The sequence below is a fragment of the Phocoena sinus genome, chromosome 3, assembly GCF_008692025.1.
Source record: "Phocoena sinus isolate mPhoSin1 chromosome 3, mPhoSin1.pri, whole genome shotgun sequence".
In the NCBI taxonomy this organism is placed as follows: domain Eukaryota; kingdom Metazoa; phylum Chordata; class Mammalia; order Artiodactyla; family Phocoenidae; genus Phocoena; species Phocoena sinus.
In genome coordinates this window covers 137561915-137588941 of record NC_045765.1, presented here as the reverse complement: position 1 = coordinate 137588941, position 27027 = coordinate 137561915, and the positions used below count along the sequence as shown (strand labels likewise).

Sequence of the window (27027 nt, the reverse complement as noted above, 5' to 3'; positions counted from 1 at the left end):
TAATTAGTTAAGGATCTCATCCTGGATTCAGGGTGGACCTTAAATCCACTGACTGATGTTTTCGTAAGAGGAAGAAGAGGGAGATTTGGGCACAGAGACACACAGAGAAGGCAGCAATGTGAAGAGGAGGCAGAGATTGGAGTGATGTGTCTACAAGCCAAGGAACACCAGGGATCGCTGACAACCAGAAGCTTTCTCCGCAAGCTAGGAGAGAGGTATGGGATATTTTCTCCCTCAGAGCCTCCAGGGGAATCAACCCTGCTGACACTTTGATTTCACACTTCTGGCCTCCAGAACTATGAGAGAGTATATTTCTGTCATTTTTAAGACACCCAGGCTGTGGTAATTTGTTACGGCAGCCCTAGGATATTAATATAGCTCCTACCCCTCACCATTTCCCCAGGCCCCCAAAGATATCATTAAACATTTTAAAAACCCATAGATTTTTATCACTGGCACTTACTACATGGAGAGAACAAAGCTGTGCTTAGAGCTCGTGTTTTAGATGCTTACAGTTCTAAATGCAAACTTGTTTTACTTAACTTAAATTGCCAATTATTTAACTTTGTGCTGGCTGCTTATTGTCAGTTCTCCTCTATCCTCTTCCAATTAATGTTGATTAGTGTAAGTTCATTCAGTCAGTTAATATTTGCTTCCTACAATCAAACACACTTTTGATTGGTCTGCCTGAGAGAAGAGGGCTGAGACTGAGGTTAGTGATGGTTGCTTCAAAACCTGTCAAGTGTCTCTATAATTAAAAATCCCCAGAGTCTAAGCATATTACCTCATTGGAGTTGTTTACTTTTTATAATTACTTATAAAAGGGAAGTTTGAAAAAACAAACTGCTGATAACTGTTTAAAGTAATAACCACAATGAAAACACATTAAATTGACCTGTTCTCTGGCCTGGTTTTAACTAGATGCAGGGTTTTGATAACATGTTATCTTTAGAGTTCGGTTTCTGATCACACATTTTCTCAGGCTTGGCCTACATTTTGATTTTTGGCTATTGGGCACCTCTGTGGTTTGAGGCTTCAAAGCTGACTCTAATGGTGTGTTACACTCTTCTCAAGATTTAAATCTTTTTTGCTTTGGATAGATTAGGACTAAATATTAAATAATATCTTTAAGCATTTGTGTGTACAAAGTCGCCTAAATTTTAGAGGGTTTAAGTTTTGATGTGTATCTTGATTTAAAAATATATTTAAAATTAAAATGTCCAATCACAGAACAATCTGTAATGAAAACTTGCATATATGTGAGAAGTACTGTTCTAAGTGGGGTTGAAGGCTGAGAAGGCCAAGGAGGAAGGTGCAGATATCCAAATGGACAAAGTCCTCACCACCTAATAGGGGATACAAAATCTTTGCAAAAATTTTATACAAGACAGCGTCTAAGATTCAGAAGCAACTAACTTAAACTTTTGGAAATATTCCTATTTTCTTTGGTAATTCCTATAACTATATTGTAATTATTATGTAGGAGCTTAAAGCCTAAAACAGAATCCTCCAAATGACAAATGTTTTCATCTGGAGCAATGCACTCAAATTATGTTGGACAAATGAGCAGAATGAATTTTTAAAATTACCATATACTGGGCTTTCCTGGTGGTACAGTGGTTAAGAATCTGCCTGCCAATGCAGGGCACATGGGTTTGACCCCTGGTCCTGGGAGATCCTCCACGCCGCGGAGCAACTGAGCCTGCGAGCCACAACTACTGAAGCCCGCGTGCCTACAGCCCGTGCTCCGCAATTAGAGAAGCCACTGCAATGAGAAGCCCACGCACCGCAACGAAGAGTAGCCCCCGCTCGCCGCAACTAGAGAAAACCTGTGCGCAGCAACAAAGACCCAATGCAGCCAAAAATAAATAAAATAAAATAAATAAATTTATGAACAAAATAAAATTACCATATACTTACTATTTAACAGAGAAAGTGAAAATCAATATATCATCTTTGGATTTGCTCTCCAGTCATATAATCACAAATTAAATCAAATTAAATAAGCCATTGAGCATTTATTTAAGCCAGGGTTTCTCAGTCTTAGCACTGTTGAAGTTTGGGGCCAGATAATTCTTTGTTTTAAGGGGCTATCCTGTGTCATATAGGGTGTTTAGCAGCATCCCTGGCCTCTACCCATTAGATGCCTCCCCTTTCCAGCTGTGATGACCAAAATGTCTCCTGACACTGTGGGATAAAATTGTCCCCAGCTGGGAACCACTGTTTAAGCCTTGGGAGAGAAAAGAAGCAAACCCCTGCTCCACCCTCCAACACGTGTTTTAAACCTACCTTAGTTTTTTCCCCAGTTTTATTGAGATATAGTTGACACACAGCAATGCATATGTTTAAGGCATACACCATAATGATGTGACTTACGTATATTGTGAAAGGAGCTTAGTTTTAATCCTTATCAACTACTCCTGCCTTACTGTACTTGCAGTATCTTGAAATTGTTTCTAGGGTTGCACTTATCACAGTTCATTACTATTTTAAAACATGAAGCTGTGTCCTTTCCTGTCTGTGAATTCTTCCAGGACAGGAACAGTGTTTTTACCTCGTCTGGATACAGTGGAAGTCCTCAAGTTGTATGACCTTTTGTGTTGGTTAAAGACAAGAAAAGTTCTCAAAATAAGAGTTTCCCTGTGGTTTATTTCTTTTTAAGGATATGGAATATCTGTTTGCCTCATGCCTTTGAGATTCATAATTTTTAACTCATCTTAGATATTTCAATTAAAGTAAAAATGCAGTGACCATACTGACACTTCGTGATGATGATTCAGCTTTGGGTAAGTGAACCAATTTATACTCTCTACCTTATTATTCCTATTTTTAATCAGAAGACACCTGCAGACTAAGTAACACAAGTCATTAGGTTTCAGCGTCCTTTAGTTGTTTTGCCGAAATCAGCCTAGGCCTGGTCAGGACACTTAACGTCCACCAAGGGCGCTCTCCAGCCCCTGGATATTAATACGAACAGAAGCACACGACTTTCTGTGGGCGTGCCTAGGAAGACCAGTCAGCAGATGTGTGTTAATTTTGGGGCCTTCTTTTCAGAGGAATTTAACTCCACCCTCCGTCCGGAATGGAAAAACAACGCCCCCATTCCCGCCCTTCACCACCTCCTGGCCTCCTCCCACTTGCCTTTTGGTCTTCTGTTTTAGAAGTTATGATTTTTCCTAGACAGCTAGAGGAAAGTCAGGTACCAAAAGTGGAGTTCTGTTATTTCATTTGTTCTGGTGGGACACTGGAGAGGCGATCACACTTTGTAACTGGCTCTCCAGGAGAGTACCAATGTAGCCCTGGAAACTTCAGCGCCTGCGTTGGGCTCCAGGTTTGATTGACAAGGACGGGCCGAGGGAAAACGCGGTGGGGGGGGCGAGTAGGCCACAGGTCGAGCCCGGGACAAAGAGGTTTTTGGCTGCCACCAAGGAGAGGGAAGGGTTCCTTGGGGTAACTGGCCTTTGTGCGCTAAGGGGCATTTCGTGAGGTCGTTTTTTCATTCGGAGAGAGGGCTGGCGGGCGGGCGGGCTGGTGGAGGCGGCCGGGCGGGAAGAAGGGCCCGGCGAGGAGAGGGCGCTGGGCCGGGGTGGGGGCTGTGCCGTCGTCACGTGGCCTCAGCCACCAACGGCTTGGGGCTGTTCTTCCGGGTTGGAGGCGCCGCGCCGCGGGGCTGGAGCCCAGGTCTGCCAGCGCGGCGTCCCCTCGCAACCCGCGGCCGCCCGGCCTCCCTGCCAAGGTGAGCGTCAAGGCGCGGGCAGCCCGGGCGCGCTCCTGGGGCGCAGCTGGGGAAGGGGCGCGGGGCTGGTCCAGAAGATCCCGGCGCCCGCGGAGAAGGAGATCTGTCAAGGAGCCGAAGGGGGCGGGGTCGGCAGTGACCCCTGCACGTGGTGGACCCTCGGGAGCCTTGGGCCGGGAAGGAGAACCGTGCCTCGAGGGCCCCCTTTCTTGTCTCGAGCGGGGGCGACGTGGAAGCAAGTGGGGGATGGTGGATTCGAAAACTGCGTCTTCGCTGAGGGCAGGGAACGAGGTGTCAGCTGTGCAGGTGCAGATTTTGGAGCTGTGTGGGGCGGCGGGAGTTGTACGGGGTTGTTTCAGGTTACAGGATGGAAGAAGGGAAGGAGGTCATAGAGGACTCTTGGTACGGGGTGCACCCAGAGAGGTGGCACCTGGACGCTCCGAAATTGTGCTTGAACCCGGAGGGAATTTGGGGTGGGTGACTGGCTGGAGACACAGTTGGTGTCGAAAGTTGTGAGTGTATGTCGGAGGCGGGCTGGTGGTGGTCGGGGCATGCCTCTATTGGGCCAAGAGTGGGGCCGGGGTTGGCAATGCGGGAGAGACAGCGGAGGGGGCAGAGCTGATTCGAACTCCGGAGGGGGAATGACTATTACGCCGCCTCGGCCAATCGGCTTCCGGGGAAGGTTATAAATAGCGGTCCCGGGCAGATGCCAGCAGGGTGGCAGTTTAGTTGCAGAGGGAGGAGCTGAACCCGTGGCTTTGGGCGAAGTCACGCTGCCTGCCAGTCTAAGCTTTTGTAGGGTATTGTGTCCTTGGTTGGTATGTCTCGTTTTAGAAGTGTAACTTGTTTATTAAAGTTGCAGGCGTCCTTTATTCGCCCTCTGGTGCAGGGAAGTCCTTAAGGAATCTGTAAGGAGTCTTGTAGGACAGGCTTTGTTAGGAACGGTGAGGCTTGTGTGCTTTACTTTAAAATATTTCTCTCTTCTCCAGGGCACCCTTTTACTTGCAAACTTTGGCTTTTTTTTTTTAATTGAATGGACGGTTTAGGATTGCTTTCTTATTAGCAAGTGTGCTCAGGCTGCTTAGCTTTGCTGATGGAATCACTTTTCCACAAAACTACATAGCATTTAATTTTTTTTTTTTTTTTGTGGTATGCGGGCCTCTCGCTGTTGTGGCCTCTCCCGTTGCGGAGCACAGGCTCCGGACGCGCAGGCTCAGCGGCCATGGCTCACGGGCCCAGCCGCTCCGCAGCATGTGGGATCTTCCCAGACCGGGGCACGAACCCGTGTCCCCTGCATCGGCAGGCGGACTCTCAACCACTGCGCCACCAGGGAAGCCCAGCATTTAATTTTTAAAGGAAATTTCCTGAAGCTCCTTGGAGAATGTGTTCATAGATCCCCAGGCTTCAGGTTACCTAGCCCTAGTTATTCATTCACTCAAACAATACTTGTTGATTTCCTCTATTTTGTGCAAGGCACTGGGCCAGAGGTAATAAAGTGAACACTGATAGCAATGAAGATACTGTGTCCTTTTAATCCTCACAATAACCCTATATGATAGGTGCCATTATTATTTAACCCATTTTAAAGGTGGTGAAATCAGACACAAAGAAGTGACTTGCCAGGGTGACACAGCTAATGCGTTGCAGAGTGGGGCCTTCCAACCAGGAGTTCACCCTCTTAGCCTCAATACTATCCTCTCTCAGGTGCTTGCCTCCAAGGATTTTAATCTATTAGGGGAGATATTTACCAAAATAACTTACATTAAACGGCTGTATGAATGCCATACTAAAAAAAACAGTTCTTTTTTCAATTTTGAGTTGTAAAGTTTTTCTCCATTGCTTGAAAGCCATAGAAGACATGGATAATAAAACAGCAAAGAGCTTTAAAGCGAAGATAGGGGAAAATGTGACAATTAAGATGGAATACAGTTGGCTTTTGAATAAGGGCCCTCTGTATCTGCAGTTGCTCCCCATCCGAGGATTCAGCCAACCACGGACTGTGTATATTGTAGTAATGTTAATATTTACTATTGAAAAATAGCCGCCTAGGAGTGGACCTATGCAGTTCAGACCCCCGTTGTTCAAGGGTCAACTGTACTATCTTTGATGTTAACAAGTCCTAGGCTGATAGCATGGTTCAAATATTCTCTGAATATCTTTCAGGGTCATTTTTACTTTATTTAGGCTTATGACATTTACAAGCAGTCAGGGCTAATTTTCCAGGCTCCAGGCCATGAAATAGAACTTCAGCTTTAAAGCATTGCAGAATCTCATCTAATCATAAAACCTCTAGAGCCTAATGGGGTCCTACAAAGGAGCCTTCCTGTGCTCCTTTTATAGATGAGCAGACTGAGGTGCTGAGAGATTCAGGTCAAACAGCGAGTGAGTGGCAGGCTTAGACTATACCCGGCCTGTATTCTAGGCAGCTTTGTTCTTTTGCTGATGAGGTCTGGCTAAGCCTGACCAGGGAGAATGGTTGTTGTTGGGGAGCTGGGATGATCCAAGAAGAGAAACTAGGGTAAGTGGGGAAGTTGGGATAGGACTAGGTCCTTGGTAATGGTAGTTCAAAATCTCCCTCAAGACAAGAATTATATTTTTATTTTTAAATTAAATTAAAATTTTTTTATACAGCAGGTCCTTATTAGTCATCAATTTTATACACATCAGTGTATACATGTCAATCCCAATCTCCCAATTCATCACACCACCACCCCCACCCCCCTGCCGCTTACCCCGCTTGGTGTCCATACGTTTGTTCTCTACATCTGTGTCTCAATTTCTGCCCTGCAAACCAGTTCATCTGTACCATTTTTCTAGGTTCCACATATATGCGTTACTATACAATATTTGTTTTTCTCTTTCTGACTTACTTCACCGTATGACAGACTCTAGATCCATCCATGTCTCAACGAATGACCCAATTTCGTTCCTTTTTATGGCTGAGTAATATTCCATTGTATATATATACCACAACTTCTTTATCCATTCATCTGTTGATGGGCATTTAGGTTGCTTCCATGACCTGGCTATTGTAAATAGTGCTGCAATGGACATTGGGGTGCATGTGTCTTTTTGAATTATGGTTTTCTCTGGGTATATGCACAGTAGTGGATTGCTGGGTCATATGGTAATTCTATTTTTAGTTTTTTAAGGGACCTACGTACAGTTCTCCATAGTGGCTGTATCAATTTACATTCCCACCAACAGTGCAAGAGGGTTCCCTTTTTTCCACACCCTCTCCAGCGTTTGTTGTTTGTAGATTTTCTGATGATGCCCATTCTAACTGGTGTGAGGTAATACCTCATTGTAGTTTTGATTTGCATTTCTCTAATAATTAGTGATGTTGAGCAGCTTTTCATGTGCTTCTTGGCCATTTGGAGAAATGTCTATTTAGGTCTTCTGCCCATTTTTGGATTGGGTTGTTTGTTTTTTAATATTGAGCTGCATGAGTTGTTTATATATTTTGTAGATTAATCCTTTGTCCGTTGATTCATTTGCAAATATTTTCTCCCATTCTGAGGGTTGTCTTTTCATCTTGTTTATGGTTTCCTTTGCTGTGCAAAAGGTTTTAAGTTTCATTAGGTCCCATTTGTTAATTTTTGTTTTTATTTCCATTACTCTAGGAGGTGGATCAAAAAAGATCATGCTAAAAAAAAAAAAAAAAAAAGATCATGCTGTGATTTATGGCAAAGAGTGTTCTTCCTATGTTTTCCTCTAAGAGTTTTTTGTTTTTGTTTTTGTTTTGTTTTTTGCGGTATGCGGGCCTCTCACCGTCGTGGCCCCTCCTGTTGCAGAGCACAGGCTCCGGACGTGCAGGCTCAGCGGCCATGGCTCACGGGCCAAGCCGCTCCGCAGCATGTGGGATCCTCCCCGACCGGGGCACGAACCGGCATCCCCTCGTCAGCAGGCGGACTCTCAACCACTGCGCCACCAGGGAAGCCCCGCCTCTAAGAGTTTTATAGTGTCCGGTCTTACATTTAGGTCTCTAATGCATTTTGAGTTTATTTTTCTGTATGGTGTTAGGGAGTGTTCTAATTTCATTCTTTTACACGTAGCTGTCCAGTTTTCCCAGCACCACTTATTGAAGAGACTGTCTTTTCTCCATTGTATATCCTTGCCTCCTTTGTCATAGATTAGTTGACCATAGGTGTGTGTGTTTATCTCTGGGCTTTCTATCTTGTTGCATTGATATATGTTTCTGTTTTTGTGCTAGTACCGTATTGTCTTCATTACTGTAGCTTTGTAGTATAGTCTGAAGTCAGGGAGTCTGATTCCTCCAGCTCTGTTTTTTTCTCTCAAGACTGCTTTGGCTATTCCGGGTCTTTTGTGCCTCCATACAAATTTTAGGTTTTTTGTTCTAGTTCTGTAAAAAATGCCATTGGTAATTGGATAGGGATTGCATTGAATCTGTAGATTGCTTTGGGTAGTATAGTCATTTTCATAATATTGATTCTTTCAATCCAAGAACATGGTATATCTCTCCGTCTGTTGGTATCATCTTTAATTTCTTTCATCAGTGTCTTATAGTTTTCTGCATACAAGTCTTTTGTCTCCTTAGGTAGATTTATTCCTAGGTATTTTATTCTTTTTGTTACAGTGGTGAATGGGATTGTTTCCTTAATTTCTCTTTATGACCTTTCATTGTTAGTGTATAGGAATGCCAGAGATTTCTGTGCATTCCTGCACAGAATTTTTGTATCCTGCAACTTTACCAAATTTTGTATCCTGCAACTTTACCAAATTCATTGATTAGCTCTAGTAGTTTTCTGTTAACATCTTTAGGATTCCCTATGTATAGTATCATGTCATCTGCAAACAGTGACAGTTTTACTTCTTCTTTTCCAATTTGGATTCCTTTTATTTCTTTTTCTTCTCTGATTGCCGTGGCAGGGACTTCCAAAACTATGTTGAATAATAGTGGCGAGAGTGGACATCCTTGTCTCGTTTCTGATCTTAGAGGAAATGCTTTCAGTTTTTCACCATTGAGAATGGTGTTTGCTGTGGGTTTGTCATATATGGCCTTTATTATGTTGAGGTAGGTTCCCTCTATGCCCACTTTCTGGAGAGTTTTTATCATAAATGCGTGCTGAATTTTGTCAAAGGCTTTTTCTGTATATATTGAGATGATCATATGTTTTTTACTCTTCAATTTGTTAATATTGTGTATCACATTGATTGATTTGCATATATTGAAGAAGCCTTGCATCCCTGGCTCTTTTGTGGGGTAATGGCGGACGTTGGGAGGGCTCATGCCAAGGAGTACTTCCCAGAACTTCTGTTGCCGGTGTCCTTGTTACCATGGTGAGCCACAGCCACCCCCTGCCTCTGCAGGAGACCCTCCAATACTAGCAGGTAGGTCTGGTTCAGTCTCCCATGGGGCCACTGCTCCTTCCCCTGGGTCCCTATGCACACACTACTTTGTGTGTGCCCTCCAAGAGTGGAGTCTTTGTTACCCGCTGTTCCGTCGAAGTCCTGCAGTCAAATCCCGCTGGCCTTCAAAGTCTGATTCTCTAGGAATTCCTCCTCCCATTGCCGGACCCCCATGTTGGGCAGCCTGACGTGGAGCTCAGAACCTTCACTCCAGTGGGTGGGCTTCTGTGGTGTAAGTGTTCTCCAGTCTGTGGGTCACCCACCCAGCAGTTATGGGATTTGATTTTACTGTGATTGCACCCCTCCTACCATCTCATTGTGGCTTCTCCTTTGTCTTTGGATGTGGGGTATCTTTTTTGGTGAGGTCCCATGTCTTCCTGTCAGTGATTGTCCAGGAGCTAGTTGTGATTCTGGTGTTCTCGCAAGAGGGAGTGAGAGCACGTCCTTCTACTCCACCATCTTGGTTCCAAATTCCAAGAATTATATTTTATATATATTTGTATCTCCCTCAGTTCTTGGCATAGATTCAGTGAATGTTTCCAATGGGTGGTTGAATTCTGAACTTATTTGCTCTCCATTCCCAGCCATGAATAACCGTAGAAGTGACCTGTGAATGAATGAGGAAGGTATTTATTGACTCAGGAATGCTTTAGGACTGCGATGAAATGACATATCTGGAAATGCTGTGAAAATATAAAACCTTCTATTTGAATGCAAAGAATTATTCACATTTTTGATTGCATGCCTGAACACATCTTGCATGCTCCCTCTTCCTTAGCTTTTTTCATAGTATTCTCTCCTTCTCAAATGCCTTTGCCTTCCTTTTCTTAGCCTTGTAGGAGGACATGATCTCTTTTGACGCCTGGAACTTTGGATTTGTGTTACTCTGCTTGCCGTGTTATTACTTGTTGACTTTTCTTATCTCCAAGTCTGTGACCTATTCCAGTTTAATTCTACAGATGCTCCTGACGGCTGTGCCTCTGAGACTCAGCCCTCAGTACATGTTTGTTGAATTAAAGGACATCTTAAGAATAAGCCCTACCTGGATCGCGCACTTCTGTTCCCATTGTTGCTTTCTGGTGTTTGTAGGAAGTTGCTTCCGGGAGTTGTGGCAGTAGTTATGACATAAAAAATGAGTTAGACCCTTCTTCCTCTGGAGGCTGGAAGTATGTTTATGGAGTCTGCTGGGTTTGGGTGCTGGACCCCAGGAGGGACCGCATGATGGGGCAGAGCCTAAAGGCATAGTTAGTGGAGTTAGCTGAGGTTGATTGATGGAGTTCCAGGTCCTCTACTTCTTCCCATTTTTGAAGGAAGGAGAGCATTGGGAGTCAGGGGGATGGTGGGAGTGCCTTCTATGTACCCCTGGGGATCTGCCACGGGGGGTGGTGGAGGTAGCCACTGAAGCCTCAGAAACAGCAAAGGTCGATGACACTTCACCTAGCTCAGTTAGAGCTGGCAAAAACTGGCCACTAGTGGGAACCACTGAGAGAATTCCTAGTTCTGCCCACATCTGCAAGCACAAACCTATGTGATAAGGTTAACCATGGAATTTTTCTTTCTTTTTTAACATTGGAGTCATATTCCATGCATGTTTAATTTTCTTGCGATGTACACCTAACAAACATGAATCCACCAGTCACTCAGTCAGTCTGGGTTTGGGGGGTATCTCACAGGATCAATATCCTGACGCACTGAAAAGTAGTGGGTGTTTTCTGTATAGCGTGGCGGCTAAACAAGTACTACTGTATTGTACAGCATTTTAGACAATCTAAGGGAAATTCCTGGTAATTTTGACTTTATGCAATTTTTGCTGGACAAGCTGACTTAGGACAGTAACTTTCATGTAAGACGTGACTGGACTTTATAGCATTTTTTAAAAACTTTCCAGCTACATTAAGGATCAATTAGACTTATGTGACCTAGGCTTGGAATTCAATAGTGAGTTTATAACTACAATCTAAGTGGGAAAACGGATTCCAAGTTTTAAATACCTGAATTAGAAACAAACTTTTGAAGCATCTTCTGTAAGTAAAGGACTTGGCAAATAAATTCATTGTAGATGCCCACATTTAACTGTTATTTTCCAACCTCTTTGAATTAGCTTTTTTTTTGTTTTTAATGTTTTTGATGTACGAAAGGCAAAGTATGTCTTTCTCAGCACAGAAATGTTTCGTTTTCTTTCCTTTAGTGATTTACCTTCAAGGAAATTGGGGATTCAGAAAGTTGGGAGCTCCTGTGAACATGGCGAACCTACTGAAAACAGTGGCGACTGGCTGTTCCTGCCCTTTCCTTAGCAATTTGGGGTCCTGTAAGGTTCTACCTAGGAAGAAGGATTTTTTACGAACATTTCATACTCAGCAGGCGCTGTGGTGTAAAGCCCCTGTAAAACCAGGTAAAGTCTCACTTCACGTCATAGGAGCCAATAGATCTCCTGATGACAGATAAAATAAGACATGCAGTTTTACAGCCCTGTGTTTGACAGTGATCATTTTGAGTAAAAAACGAAATGAGTGCTTTCTTATATTTTCCATGCATGGAAGTTCCTGACTGTCAGTGCTAACAGAAAAGAAAATATAATAGAAAAAAAAAATGTCAAATCAGTTGAGTTGTACCCAGGAAACTATTGCTCATAGTATCCATTTCTCCTAGCAGCTCTTCCTCTTTCCTGGTCAGTGTTGGGGAATTGTACATATATGGCTCAGCTATGCTCAGGAATTAGGAACTAGGTGTATTAATTGATCTGCATTAATGTTTCTTGATTTAGTAAATGGCAACTTCATTTCAGTTGCTCAGGTCAGAAACCTTGGAGACATTCCAGATCCGCATAGTAGGTATAGGTCAGCTCTACCTTTTATCCAGAATCTCTCCTCTTTTCACCATCACCACTGTTATCATCCTGGTCCAAGCCACTATCATCTGTCACCTGGATTATTGCATTAGTCTTCTAAGTGGTCTCTGCTTTCTACTTCTGTCCCCGACAACAGTCTGTTCTGTACATGACAATGAGAATAATCTTTTTAAAATGAAAGATCATGTCACTCTTCTATTCAAAATTTGCAACTAGCTTCCTAGGTCACACAGAGTAAGAGCTGAAGTCTTCTAGTGGCCTCCAAGGCCTTCCTTGCTAGGACCCCCACTTGCTTGTGTTCTGGGGTGCAAGCCAGAAGGTTCAAAGGGGAACCTTCTAAGCTGAGTCAGATCGCTTTAGGCATCTTGCCCAGAGACCCTCCTAGCACTCTGTCTACACCTCATTGGCCAGAACTCAGACAGGTGGCAATATGTAGCTCTAAGGGAGACTTGGCCATTTAATTTTTTTATTCTACATGGCAACATACTCAAATAAAAATAGCATTCTGTTATTTTTAGGGGAGGAACAGCGTGGTTATTTAAGAGGAACCAGAAGTCTTTGCCAAATAGAATAATTCCCTTTTTGTTTGTAGGACTATTTGTACATTAAGGACGCCTAAACTGCTAGGTTTTTTGAGTTCTTTTTTTTTTTTTTTTTTTGCGGTACGCAGGCCTCTCACTGCTGTGGCCTCTCCTGTTGCGGAGCACAGGCTCTGGACATGCAGGCTCAGCGGCCATGGCTCACGGGCCCAGCCACTCCGCAGCATGTGGGATCTTCCCAGACCGGGGCACGAACCCGTGTCCCCTGCATTGGCAGGCGGACTCTCAACCACTGCACCACCAGGGAAGCCCCAAGGTTTTTTTGAGTTCTTATGTCTGCCTTTTGTAGACTTCACAGCTCTTTTCTTGTTCTCTCATGACAAGTCACTATTGGCAGGGTACCTGCCTCTGAGAGCCCTCAGCCTTATCTTCAGGTTATTTTAAAGTGATCTGAAAAGCCAGATTATCCAGTGTGATAAAATTGTGTATAAAGTAAAAGCCAATAACTACACTGAGCACATGGGAATTGTCCTTGTGAGTGAAAGCGCGGACTTCAAGATCTCTATATCAACTATGCATGAGACTTTTTTTGTTTGTTTAACTTCTGGTTCTTGACTGTTTCCTAGATAATTATTTTTTACCTCTAAAAGATGAGGGTCCTATTTATTCCTTAATATAACCACACTTTCATTACCACATTGAAAAGCATGAAAAGTAATTTCAGTCAGTATTCATATTTTCTCAATTTTTTCTTCTCTTTTTTTTTTTTTAACAGTTGCTTTGTTCAAATGGTGATCCAAACAGGGTCCCTGTGTTGTATTTGCTTGCTTGTCTCTTAGGTCTCTTTTGGTCTGTATGTTCCTCTCCTCTGTTTTCTTTTTAATTCATTTGTTGAAGAATTTAGTTGTTCTGTAGAATTTCTCACATTCTATCTAGGTTTAGCTTATTGAATTCCCTTGGTATTATTTAACCAGTTTCTCTGTCCCTTGTATTTTCTGTAACATTTAGCTAGAGCTAGAGGCTTGATCAGACCCAGGTTTGCTTTTTTTGGCAAGTGTACTTCATAGATGATGCTGTGTACTATCTGTTGCAGCACATCAAGAAGATTCATCAGTGAGTTTAGATGCTGTCAGTGTGATCCATCTATTGTGAAGTTCTCATCACTTTTTCACTCAAACGCTGTAGCAGTCATTTGATGATCATTAAGTAAATCCGTGATTTTATCAGGGGCTTTAAAATGGTGATATTCTATCATTTTATCTTCATTTATTAGTTAGAATTTTTCTATTAAAAAAATCTTTCCCTGTATTACGTCATCCCTTGGTATCCATGGGGACTTGGTTCCAGGACTTCCCGTGGGTACCAAAATCTGCGGATGCTCAAGTCCCTTATATAAAATGGTGTAGTGTGTGCACATAACCTACACACATCCTCCTGTACACTTTAAATCATCTTAGGTTACTCATAATGCCTAATACAATCAAGTTTTGCTTTTCAGAACTTTCTGGAATCTTTTTTTAATATTTTTGATCTGTGGTTGGTTGAATCCGTGGATACGGAGGGCCAACTGTATTTAGTCACTCTGAGATTGTACTGGAAGGGTGGGTAGATGTTTGATTATTTTCCATTATTTACTAGTTTTGCTAATCAGCTGGTTTTCTTATGTATACATTTTCTACTTCTGTTGTAATAGATGATCACAAACTTACTGCCTTCATATAACACAAATTTATTATTTTACACTTATGGAGGCCAAAGTCTGAAATGGTTCTCACTTCCAGAGGCTCTAGGGGAGAATCTGTGCCCTTGCCTTTTCCAGCTTCTGGGGACTGCCTGCACTCCTTGGCTCATGGCCTCTGCCTCTGCCTTCCAGTCCAGCAGGATAGCATCTTCAAATTATTCTTTGACTCTGACTCTTCTGCTCCCTTCTTCCACATTTAAGGACCCATGTGATTACATTGGGCCCACCCAAATAATCCAGGATATTCTCCCTGTTTCAAGGTCATCTGATTAACAACCTTAATTCCATCTGCTACCTTAATTTTCCCTTGCCATGTATTGGATTCTGAGGATTAGGACATGGATATATTTGGGAGACCATGATTCTGCCTATCACACCTTACTTTCTCCAGAGTTGACCAATGAAGCTTTTAGAAAATATTTATTTATTTATTTATTTTTTTGCGGTATGCGGGCCTCTCACTGCTGTGGCCTCTCCCGTTGCGGAGCACAGGCTCCGGACGCGCAGGTTCAGCGGCCATGGCTCACGGGCCCAGCCGTTCCACGGCACGTGGGATCCTCCCGGACTGGGGCACGAACCCGTGTCCCCTGCATTGGCAGGCGGACTCTCAACCACTGTGCCACCAGGGAAGCCCAGAAAATATTTACTTTTTGAGTTTTGAAATATTTATTATTATCCTGAACTCATGGATTTTAACATCTTTAGATGTGTTTTACTACATTGCAATTAATTATCTTTTTGATGCTCAAATTGGCTCATATTTGGCCAGTGGAAGCCCTTTGAGGTTGGATCCTAAATCCTTTTGATACGACTTCATTTGTCTTTGGTAGGACCTAGATAATTTGTGGTTGTCAGATAAGTGAACTCCAGATTAGTTTACGTGATTTAATTTTGCACATTAATTCAAGATATTTGCCAGCTTTCAATTATTTTCCTCCCTCTTCTTTTAAGTAGAGAGCAAGATTCAGCATATGTTTGCCTTTGGCCTACTGTCAATTATTACTGCTTAAACAGTGTGGGATCTAAGACTGTATGTCCAAATGCAGCTATTTTAGGTTGATTTAGTCTCTCTAAGGTCTCAATAAATTACTCTGTAGAGATAATTTGATTTATCTTTTTATTATATATATTCAGAGTTTAGATTGCTAGAGTGGGTTTTCTAAACTTTAGTAAAACATATAGAAGCAGACGCTCTTCATTAAAAAAAAATATCTGGGCTTCCCTGGTGGCGCAGTGGTTGAGAGTCTGCCTGCCAATGCAGGGGACACGGGTTCGTGCCCCGGTCCGGGAAGATCCCACGTGCCGCGGAGCGGCTGGACCCGTGAGCCATGGCCGCTGAGCCTGCGCGTCCGGAGCCTGTGCTCCGCAACGGGAGAGGCCACGGCAGTGAGAGGCCCGCGTACCGCAAAAAAAAAAAAAAAAAAAAAAAAAAAAAAATATCTGTTTGTGTCCATATATTGAGTAAAACAACAGAAGAAACTAGTCTACTTTAGCTAAGTCTGGTCTGAACCATATATAAATAATTTAACTCTGTGTTATACAGGTTCTTTTGTGTCAACACAATCACATCATGTTATATTTTGTGATGAGGGTTTATTTTTATTTTATGGATTCTTGGGAAGTATGGGAGCCCAGGAAACCCTTCATCTACTTCTTGGAAAAGTGGGATGTTATTCTGGATTTCGTGGCCATGACTCCTCTGCATGTCCACTACTGATGTTTCTACTGTTGTGGCTGCTGACCTCCCTTTGATTATCTCATGGCTGTGTTTATGAATAGCTGCTGCACCATTCTACTCTCTTTGTCCTTTTCGGTGGTCTTGCATCCAAACTCCCTTTGAGAGAACCTGATTGGGTTGGATAGTCATTGGCCAACATGGAGTGTCCTCAGGCAGAGTTCCTGTATAAGTCATCTCATGGGCTGCTGGTTTTCCTTAGGTCTGGCCTGTAGACTGTTATCTCTGACCCAGCTGCCCACCCCTGGTCTAATCAGTTGTGGTCAAGAATGGAAGGTCTTAAGATACAACACTTGGAAATCTATGACCAATCTATGAAATCTTGGCCAAGTTGTCAAGAAAAGGACTTTGGGTGTGGCAGGCCATCAAAGTGTCTAGTGTAGGATTGTTTTTCAAAATAGTTAATTACTTCTGTCTTCCTTAAAGGTAAAGACCAGGAGACCATAAACCTGAGAGGGTTAGTTAGATGAGTGGGGTTAGCCTGTTGAGTGGCCTTTCAATGTATTTTTCCCTAAGAATAAACTAAGCTAGTTATAGGCCTTGAAGAGAGCCATTTGGTTAAATAAAATATTTAGGATTTTCAGGAGAGTGGATATAAAAATTTCCAGTCATCTTATCAAAAAAAGTCTAAAAATTACGAGTATGAATCAGGAACATCATTTTGAACAGCAACCTCTATGTGCAGTATATTTTGAACAGACTGCCCATTTCTGTTTTCTGAACGGTATTATTAAAACACTGACTTTTGGTGGTGTTATTTACCAAATTTTTTTTTTTTTGTCTTTGTTGTAGGAATTCCATATAAACAACTGACTATTGGGGTCCCCAAAGAGATTTTCCAAAATGAGAAGCGAGTGGCATTGTCTCCTGCTGGCGTCCAGGCCTTGGTCAAGCAGGGTTTTAATATTGTTGTGGAGTCGGGTGCTGGCGAAGCTTCCAAGTTCTCAGATGACCACTACAGAACAGCAGGTGCCCAGATCCAAGGGGCGAAGGAAGTGCTGGCTTCTGATTTGGTGGTCAAAGTAATTATTCCTTTCCCCCTTCCATTTATGGCATGCTGACTTTTCTAAATCTTCTTGTAGAAAGTTTAAATTACCTCTTCTATGCTTATAGTTTTCCATACTTTCAAATGATGCTTTTTTTCTCAAAGAAATGGTTGCATGTTGTGAATATTCTTCATGTTCTAGTAGAACTTTTATCAGGCAATGTGACCTATATTTAACCATGAGAAAAGAAGAAGTGATCTTCCTTTTTACATTTGCTATGTGGAAATGCCCTTCTTATTGCCTAGGGAAAATTTGCAGTGCATGGTTCCTATATGTCCACAATACCCTCAGGTGAGTGTTTAACTGCTTCTAGAATGGAAAGGAGGCATGGAGCTCCTCCTGGGACCGAATATAGAATGATCTTCTGATACCTTGAAGGAATAGTGATTTAACTGACGTAGGTACTATTTCTAGAGAGGGAGGACTCTTCTGGAAAAAGCAATGTTACAAATAAAAAAGCAATTTTACAAATAAAATCTTAAGTAAAAAATCATGTAGAGAAAAGAGAGACTGTATCTGAACGTTAACTGAAATCCTAAGCCTTCTGTAACCAAGGCAAGTAAGGAAGTATGGATTAAATAAGCATGATTATCTGGTTAAAACAAACTGCTTACTTTTTCAGGATAGACCCGCTTTTTTCCTACATTAATTTCTAAGGGGAACTCAGTCGCGTCGTTTTTTTTACATACAGTCCACTGAATAACTTGATAGGGTCTTAAATCATGTTTTTTGCAGAGACACAAAACTTTTCTTCTATAGAAAATTAATAACAATATGATATGGAGATAAATAGTAATTCAGTTTAAGTTTTTAAGTGTTTAGGTATACTGATACTTGGTAATGTAACTTGGTATAATAAAAGAGCTTAGAGAAAATAGAAAAATGAGTATAATCCATTGTAATGTATGTTATAGGGACCAAAACCTTTTGAGATGTCACACAAAAAAGGATTAGTAGGGTGCACATAAGTTTTAGAAATGCTCTGTGGTGTTCCTTTTAGGGATTCACAATGTGTATGAGCATGTTAAATGCACTGAGAAATCCTATAATAGAAAAAGTTAAGTAACCTTATACTTGTACTAATAAACTACTTGATCTTAGGGTCTCTTTTTTGAGTCAAGTCTATTAATATCCTGAGGAACTAGAGACCCAAAAAGCACCTTCAGGGAAACGTTCTAGTGGCTTAACTCGCTCAGATGTCAACAGTCTCAGCTGAGCATTTGATAGGGGCCAGGAGAATTAATTCAAAGTTGTCCTCTAATTTTTATTAAATCTATATTATAGATTCTCACTGAGGAAAAATAGACCTTGTCAGAGAGTCTTAATTAAAGTCCAGAACCTAAAATCACATGCATCACCAGATCAACAACTGAAATGGGAATAACAGATAAAGGTGTCTCATAGGTAAATTGAGATGAAATGCTGTGAAATGACAGTATTGACCCAGTGTTTGTGTTTCCTTTTAAAACATAAGTCTCAAAGCTGTTTTTCTTTTTCTGTGCTTACTAGCCTAAAAGCACTATTGCTGCAAATTGGGAGCTAATGAAATCATATACTTTAAGATTGATTTTAAACAGGGATGTGAAACACATTTTAAAACACCTTTTTAAATGGAATTTTTAAAAAGTTGGCTTGAAAAAGTGGACGGTTGAAACTTCCAAGCATATGCAGTGTGTGTTCATTGACTGATACTTAACAGAATATATTGTAGCTTTTTGCTTAAACCCAATTCAGTAAGGCTACTAGTTTGAGTTGTGTTCATCTATAAATATTCTTCTGGAATTTTAAGGTGACATAAATTGATACATATTACCATGGATATTTTAGTTTATGTTGTTCTTAACTTCTCACCACTCCAAATGTTTGTGCTTGCCAAAATTAACAAGAGTTGAATCTTTGAACACACAACAAAAACTTCCTGCCTGTTTATTCTAATATGTCTTAATTTTACCAGAGTAATAGATTTTGGGAGAACAGGTTTGTTGTAGAACCTACATATTTTTTTACTGCTCTACCTGTCATCATCAAACCTGTCCCAACACTATTTCCAGGTATGTGTGCTCCTTACTCAGGACCAGGTCATAGGTTCAGTGAGATGATAGGTGGCATAGATCGTTGTGTGCTTTATTTTGTTTAGGAATTGAGTCAGAAATTTATTGCTGAGAGATTACTTCTGGAGTGTTATTTCAATCATGGCATATTATTTTAATTGTTTTGTTTACTTAAAAATATTATAGAGGCATTTACATTTTTAATTGGTGATGACTTTTTTTCTTAGGTGCGAGCCCCTATGCTTAACCCAACGTTAGGTGTTCATGAAGCTGACCTTTTAAAAACATCGGGAACACTGATTAGTTTTATTTACCCAACCCAAAATCCAGACTTGCTAAATAAACTTTCCAAAAGGAAAACTACAGTTCTGGCGATGGACCAGGTTCCAAGAGTCACAATTGCTCAGGGATACGATGCGCTAAGCTCCATGGCCAACATTGCTGGGTAGGTTGATTCTTTTCCATTCCAGCTGAACAAAAGCACAATGGTACTATAGAAACACTCTCACTGTAGCTCTTCTCTCTCACAATGATTTTACTTGTAATGATTGTTGGAGATTGCAGCCTTCTGAGAGTGCACTTAAATTATTTTGAAGACTTGTATTGTTTCACAGTCATCAGTGGGAAATGGCTCTTCACTTTGCATGCTATTGTACACTACTTTTTAATCTTCATGGGGAGAAGGGAAGTGGTATTTCCTTCCACCAAAGGAAATGACTTTTTGTTTTTAATGAAATGCAATATCTTAATATCTGTTTTCATGAAAAACTGTATAGTAAGTAAACCATAGTGTTAGTAATTTCTAATTATCCAAAAACCTTAATATAGTAAACTCATATTTTACTGAAGTCGATAGCAAGGGTAGTTAGTGATAACAATTTAGAACAAATGATTTAAAATTCACATAGATCTAGTACTGTTTTTTAGACTGTTAGTCATAAAGGATGAGAAAGGGAAAGGGTGCAATGTAGAAAGTCTTATTTTTAGTTTACTAATTATAAGGCTTCTGAGTCTATGCTAAGAAAGTACTTCTGACTTCCGAATACATAATGTCCCAAATTTTGTTCTTTGGAATTTATCTGTACTTTAACAGGGATACACTGTATTTCATGTGTGTGTGTATATATATGTATATTTTTGTATGTATTAGGTTGAAATTACTGTTTTTTTCCTCAGTTTTATTACAGTATGACTGACATAGAACATTGTATAAGTTTAAGGTGTAAACAATGATTTGCTATATATATATATATATATATATATATATATATATATAGTGAAATTATTACCACAATAAGTTTAGTTAACATAAATCGCTGTTGTCATAGGGTCAGAAATGGTTGGATATTAGCAGTTTCATATGGTTCAATCTAATATATACATATTGGTAGATTTACCATTTTAATGAGCTTTTACATAGGTAAATTTATAAAATATTTAATGAATAGGGAAAATGCGTGCGCTTGAGGCAGTTTCATCTGGTGTCAAAACCCATATTGGTAACTGAGGGCTAACTATGGCCAAGATGGCAGTAAACTTCATTTGCCCACCAGCACTAATTCATTCCCCATTGATTGCCTGGACCACTGTGTATAAAAGAATTCCAAGGCCCAATCAGCTCAGAGGAATGTGGCTCTGAGTAACCCTGCCTGCCACGGGGCAGGGATAGGAATAGCTATGTGAGTACAGTGTATTGCTGACTCTGCCTGGAGAGTGGGAAAAATCTGGAAGTCAGATGATGCTTATGAAATCAGCTCGTCTAAGAAGCCTGTTGAATTAGATTTTAACCATGAAAACTATTAGTAGTGACAACTTGCTAATACGAATGAGGCACCGAATTTATTTTTTAAATATTTTTTATTTAAAAAATAAAACGGCGCATGAAAAAAGACTAACCTGAATAGACTCTTAAAGCTAACACATGAACTGAAAGTTTTCTTAGGTTTCATATCTTAGATGTAGCATATCAAATGTGCCACAGATTCCACTTTGGGTTTCAACTTGTTCACATTTGATATAAATGAGATGCAGTAAACAAAAAGGACAAGTTAACAACACATTTTGTTGTCCTTATGTAATATGGCAAATGGTTGGTTTGAAGATATATCTTGTGATGTGAATTAATACTAAGGGACAAAATAAACTTTTGTCATATTTCTTTAGTTTCTGGAAGAGTTATGCAATATGGGACTTAAAATTTTATATAGGAAATGTACAACGTAAAGTTTTAAGGGTGCTGTTGATTTTTGTCATGTGAAATGCACATGTGTGAAAGCTTATCCCCACCAGTAGCTCTAGATCAGTGGTTTTCTGCTGCAGAATCTTTTGAGCGTATGAAGCAGTATAAACAAATCCAATAAGAACAGAGTTGTCTTCATTGAATTGAGGGATGGAAGGGTGTCTAGAAACATTCTCTCTCTGTTCTCCATCCCAGCCACAATGGCCCCAGAGTTGGCTGAAATTTGAACTTTTGGGGATCCAGGGACACAGTTTAAAGAATCGCTGTCTTACGTCCTGAGCTGGTATATGCAAAAGGCATAGTTTGAGATGAATCACCTAGTATACTTACCCATACAATGTGTGATAAATCATTATCTAACTCACACACGCAGCTGTATTACCGTGAAGACACCCTCCTTCTAGTTCCCTGATGTTCATTCTGAGCCTTTTTGCCTTCATCAAAAACAGGCCCACTTTTATCACCTTTTCCCACTATCAACGTTTTCTTATACATTTCCTGTGTAATCAGTCTCGTTTTTGTTTTTTTCCAGTATAACAACTGAATCTTTTAAAACGTTAATTCCAAAATTAATTCCTTATAGTGGCCTTTGAATCTTTATCATGTTTGCTCTCTGAATATTTCTATCACTTGGATTCAAAACTAACAAATAATGTAATCATTAAAATATTTTTCTGCTCTAATATGATTTAACTTAAAGTAATAGTGGTAACTGTTCCATGCTTTTGCATTAATTATTATATCAAGTATTATTTTACAAAAATATGACCAGGGAAAGGGTTTTTTTGTCAACTAGCAGGTGGATCTTATCATTATAATATTTGCATTATGATATTAATCTTTGTATCATAATGTTAAGGTAGACTGTGTGTTACTGAGAGTGCAAAAGTGCCTTTTAAGTATAAAATAATAGAATGAAATTAATGTAATAGGAAATGAAATTAGTGTAATAAAAATATCCTATTAAAGAAAAGGTGGTATAAATTACTAGTTTTTGATACATAGAGCATTTCTTTAGCTAAAAACATATTTACCAAGCACTTACTGTAACAGGTTTTATGATAAGGGCTTTACCTGCATTATCTCATTTAGTCCTCACAACACTAAGAGACTCTTTTTGTTCCCATTTTAGAGATGAGAAAACCAAGGATTAGAGAACTAAAGAAATTTGCCCAAGGTCACAAAGCTAGTTAGTGATAGAACTTGGACTTGAACTGAGGTCACTCTATCTCAAAATCCCATGGTTTCAATCATTAGAGATCAAGGGAAGTGTTTTATGTTGTGAGGTTGGAATTTTATTATGTACAAGCATATAGCCAATCCATTTTTTTTAATTTGAAAGATTTTTTCCTCTATTATATAAAGATTACACAGTCAACAAGGAAAATTTGAACGATAAAGTAAAACAGAAAGTTTGAAGTATCTGTAGTCCCAGCTGCCAAAGAAAACCATTGTTAGCATTTTCTTGTCTTCCCTTCATTTTTTTTTTATCCCAACTGAGCTTCTGTAGTGCTCATTACAAAGAGGTCAGAGAGCGTCACGGGTAAGAGTGTGCCTCTGTAGGCAACATGCCAGGGTCAGACGTCTGGCTCTGCCATTTACTAGCTGAGAGACCTCAGTCAAGTCTCTTCACCTCTGTGTGTCTGTTTCCTCACCTATAAAATGAAGATAATAGTTATACTTATCCATAGAATTGTTGTGAAGATTAGGAGTAAGCATATATACAGCACTTAGAACAGTTTTTGACAGATAGTAGTCACTATAAAAATGTTAACTATTATTCTTTAATAATTTCTCCTATATAAACTTAAGTTCTTTAATTTTATAGAATTATTTATCCATTTATTTTTCTATTTTCTTAAGCTACAAGGCTGTTGTACTAGCAGCAAATCATTTTGGACGTTTTTTTACTGGTCAGATCACAGCTGCTGGAAAAGTTCCTCCAGCTAAGGTAGGTAAAACTTTAATGTTTCTTCATACTATGAATTAGGCAAGGGTATTGTAGTTTTTTTTTTTTTTTTTTTTTTTTTTTTTTTGGGGTACGCGGGCCTCTCACTGTTGTGGCCTCTCCCGTTGCGGAGCACAGGCTCCAGACACACAGGCTCAGCAGCCATGGCTCACGGGCCCAGCCGCTCCGCGGCATGTGGGATCTTCCCGGACCGGGGCACGAACCCTTGTCCCCTGCATTGGCAGGCGGACTCTCAACCACTGCACCACCAGGGAAGCCCGGTATTGTAGTTTTTAAATAGTTATTTAAAAATTTTTTGTTTGCAAATTATGATGTTCATGTCATATACAAATATATGGCAGAGCCTCAAAGCTACTTAAGGTTACTTGAAAACAACGAATTTTGACATTTCTGGAAGTTCAATTTTTTTTTCCTGTTTTTCACTTTCTAACTTGAATTCTTAAAGGGATTTTGGATGACTTGTTTATTAGTAATTGTTTAAAAAGCCTCGTGATACATTCAGCAAATTCTCAGCTTCCCAATGATTGTGACACATTGGCTCAGGAAAGACTTGGTTTTCTCACTTTTTGCCAAATTTTGGGTCAAGAGGACAGGAAATAGTAGGTGGTATAATCAGGGTGTTTGGCAGGGGGAAAGGGTGCAGTTTCTTTAATCTATATTGAGAGCAGAGAAGAGCAGTTGATGAGAGGTGGTGGTGCCTAGGTGAAAGAATTGATTATGCTGTGAGCCTTCGAGGCCACGGACCCTAAATAATAGTGTAAGCCTTTCAGCAAAGTATAGGAAACAGGACCTTAAATGTTGTCATCTATCTGCAGAGTATACTCTGTAGGGTACAGGTTTACTTGGTGCTTCCTACTCTTAATTACTTTGTTATATCAACCCAGAGCTCTCACACAAAATAAATCTCCTAGAAAAAATGAAAAAAAGATAATAGCAGCTTTGAGAAATCTAGTTATACATGGCTTTAAAAACAGACCAGGTGAAGATGGTGGCACGCGGTTCAAGTGGAGGCCAGAAAACTTAACAAGAGAGTATGAGCAAACAGCAAGAGGTGTGATACGTAAAGTGATTACATCTGACTTCTTTCTCAGGGTCGTAAGAAAAGGTCTGACCCTCATGGTGGCCAGAAGTTGGCTGCTGTTCTTAGACTGGCTGAATGCTTTGATGCACAAATCCACTACTCAGTTTTGGTTAGAATCTGTCTGGAAGGTGAGAGGAAAGCTGTTAATATAAGGGATTAAAAAGTGAAACAGAAGACAAGAGGTGTAAAGGAAGGAGAATCAGTCAGCTTTTAAAAGGTGGAAAAGTGACTCTCTTTACTGAAAATTTAAATTGCAGTTTAAGGGATTTTAGTTACATGTCAGAAACACTTTCCTGATATTGAAGAATTGGACAATAGATGGACTTATCAAGGTAGATTGCTTAGGGACTTCCCTGGCAGTCCAATGGTTAAGACTCCGTGCTTCCACTGCAGGGGGCGTGGGTTTGATCCCTGGTTGGGGAACTAAGATCCCGCATGCTGTGCAACACAGCCAAAAAAAAGTAGCTTGCATAATATTTTATTTGGGTTTCCTTTAAACATGGAGTGTTCTTACATGTCTAGAATGAGCTAAAATCAATCGGTTGATGGCTTTTGATGTGCCAGGCACTGTTCTAGTAGCTGGGGATATGGCATGAACAAGGCAAAAAAATCCCTGCCACAGAAATTTACACATAGTAGGGACCACAGCGAAGAGATAAATAAACCATCAAACACATATGGGATATCATTTTAGATATAAAAGAAAGGAACAGCATGATATGGTGGTGAGTCATAGGAGCAAGCTACTGTAGTTAGGGTGATGGGGAAGGCGCCTCTGACATTTGATTGGGACCTAAAGGACGGGAAGAAAGAAAGCGGGGTTCAGGATTCTAGGCCAAGGGAATAGCACACATAAAGGTGCCGTGATGGGAAGGAATTCAGTGCTTCTAGGAGAGTAAAGAAGGCCATTGGTCTTCGAGTGTGGTGAGCAAGGTGGAGAGTGATCTGAGATGATGTTGGAAAGGTAGGCCAGGGCTGGATGATGTGGAGCCTTTCTTATAGGTCATGTTACAGAGTTCAGATCCTCTTTTTAAAAAAAAAAATATTGGGCTTCCCTGGTGGCGCAGTGGTTGAGAATCTGCCTGCTAATGCAGGGGACGTGGGTTTGAGCCCTGGTCTGGGAGGATCCCACATGCCGCGGAGCGGCTGGGCCCGTGGGCCACAACTACTGAGCCTGTGCATCTGGAGCCTGTGCTCCTCAACGGGAGGGGCCGCGATGGTGAGAGGCCCACACACCGCGATGAAGAGTGGTCCCCGCTCGCCGCAGCTGGAGAAGGCCCTTGCACAGAAACGAGGACCCAACACAGCAAAAATAAATAAATAAATAAATAAATCTGTTTAAAAAAAAAAAAAAAAAAATTTATTTGTTTATTTATTTGTTTATTTATTTATGGCTGTGTTGGGTCTTCATTGCTGTGCGCGGGCTTTTCTCTAGTTGTGGCAAGCGGGGGCTACTCTTCATTGCGGTGCGCAGGCTTCTCATTGTGGTGGCTTCTCCTGTTGCAGAGCACTGGCTCTAGGCGCGTGGGCTTCAGTAGTTGTGGCACATGAGCTCCGTAGTTGTGGCTCGCAGGCTCTAAAGCGCAGGCTCAGTAGTTGTGGCGCACGGGCTTAGTTGCCCTGCGGCACATAGGATCTTCCCAGACCAGGGCTCGAACCTGTGTCCCCTGCACTGGCAGGCAGATTCTTAACCACTGGGCCACCAGGAAAGTCCCAGATCCTCTTGCAGATGTGGGAATGTCTGATTTAGGACTGTTTAGGAAAAACTCCACTCTTGCTCCTGTGTCTCTCCTTAACTTTCATATAGAACACTTCACTTCTGATAACTTCCAGTCACCAAATGTGTGGGGATCTTCCCCACACCAAGTAATTCTGTGACACCAGCTGGGTGCCCTACAATTTCACTTAATTCTGAAACTATCTGTGTGGAGATAGCATCAGATCTCACAGGTTAAGGACTCAGGCCCACAGGACTGTCCCCACTCCCCTTCAGATGCCAGTCACAAGTCTAGGTTGTCACCTGTGCTTCTGACAGGTTGGCCGTAAGTCATAAGTTCCCACAACCCACCTTGGGTTCAGTTAATTTGCTAGAGGTGCTCACAGAACTCAGGAAAACAATTTACTTCCTATTTACCAGTTTATCATGAAGGACTATGATAAAGGATGCAGATGAACATCCTGTTGAGAGAGATGACTAGGGAAAGGTACGTGGGATGGGGTGTGGGGCTTCCGTGCCCTCTTTGGACACCATTCCTGGAAGCTTCCGGAACCTCCTGGAACCCTGTACTTTTGTGATTTTTATGGCGCTTCATAACGTAGGCATGATGGATCATTAACTCCATTTCCAGCCCCTCTTCCCTTTTTGAAGAATGGATTCTGTGTCTTAAATATGGGGTCTTCTGTTATTTCTTTTCTTTTTTTTTTTTTTTGCGGTACGCGGGCCTCTCCCTGTTGTGGCCTCTCCCGTTGCGGAGCACAGGCTCTGGACGCGTAGGCTCAGCGGCCGTGGCTCATGGGCCCAGCTGCTCCGCGGCATGTGGGATCTCCCCGGACTGGGGCACGAACCCGAGTCCCCTGCATCAGCAGGCGGACTCTCAACCACTGCGCCACCAGGGAAGCCCCATTTTCTTTCTTTCTTTTTTTTTTTGCTGTTATTTCTTGATTCAGGATAA

General features: G+C 41.2%; 1 protein-coding gene across 7 annotated transcripts in view; it reads left to right on the top strand.

Moving 5' to 3' along the window:
• The first annotated feature begins 3071 nt into the window (after positions 1-3071).
• Positions 3072-27027, top strand: part of NNT (nicotinamide nucleotide transhydrogenase) — a 95057-nt gene continuing 71101 nt past the window's right edge. Inside the window, exons 1-5 of one of the 7 annotated variants that reach the window (XM_032627069.1) lie at positions 3072-3199; positions 11295-11498; positions 16762-16991; positions 19294-19511; positions 23169-23256. In XM_032627069.1, the coding sequence (XP_032482960.1) occupies positions 11348-11498; positions 16762-16991; positions 19294-19511; positions 23169-23256 (687 nt within the window). In that variant the 5' untranslated portion in view covers positions 3072-3199; positions 11295-11347. Of the gene's footprint in view, positions 3332-3638; positions 3737-4026; positions 4043-9072; positions 9089-11294; positions 11499-16761; positions 16992-18280; positions 18420-19293; positions 19512-23168; positions 23257-27027 lie in introns of those variants that run through there. The other 6 variants (XM_032627068.1, XM_032627067.1, XM_032627070.1 and 3 more) reach the window with 6 other exon arrangements.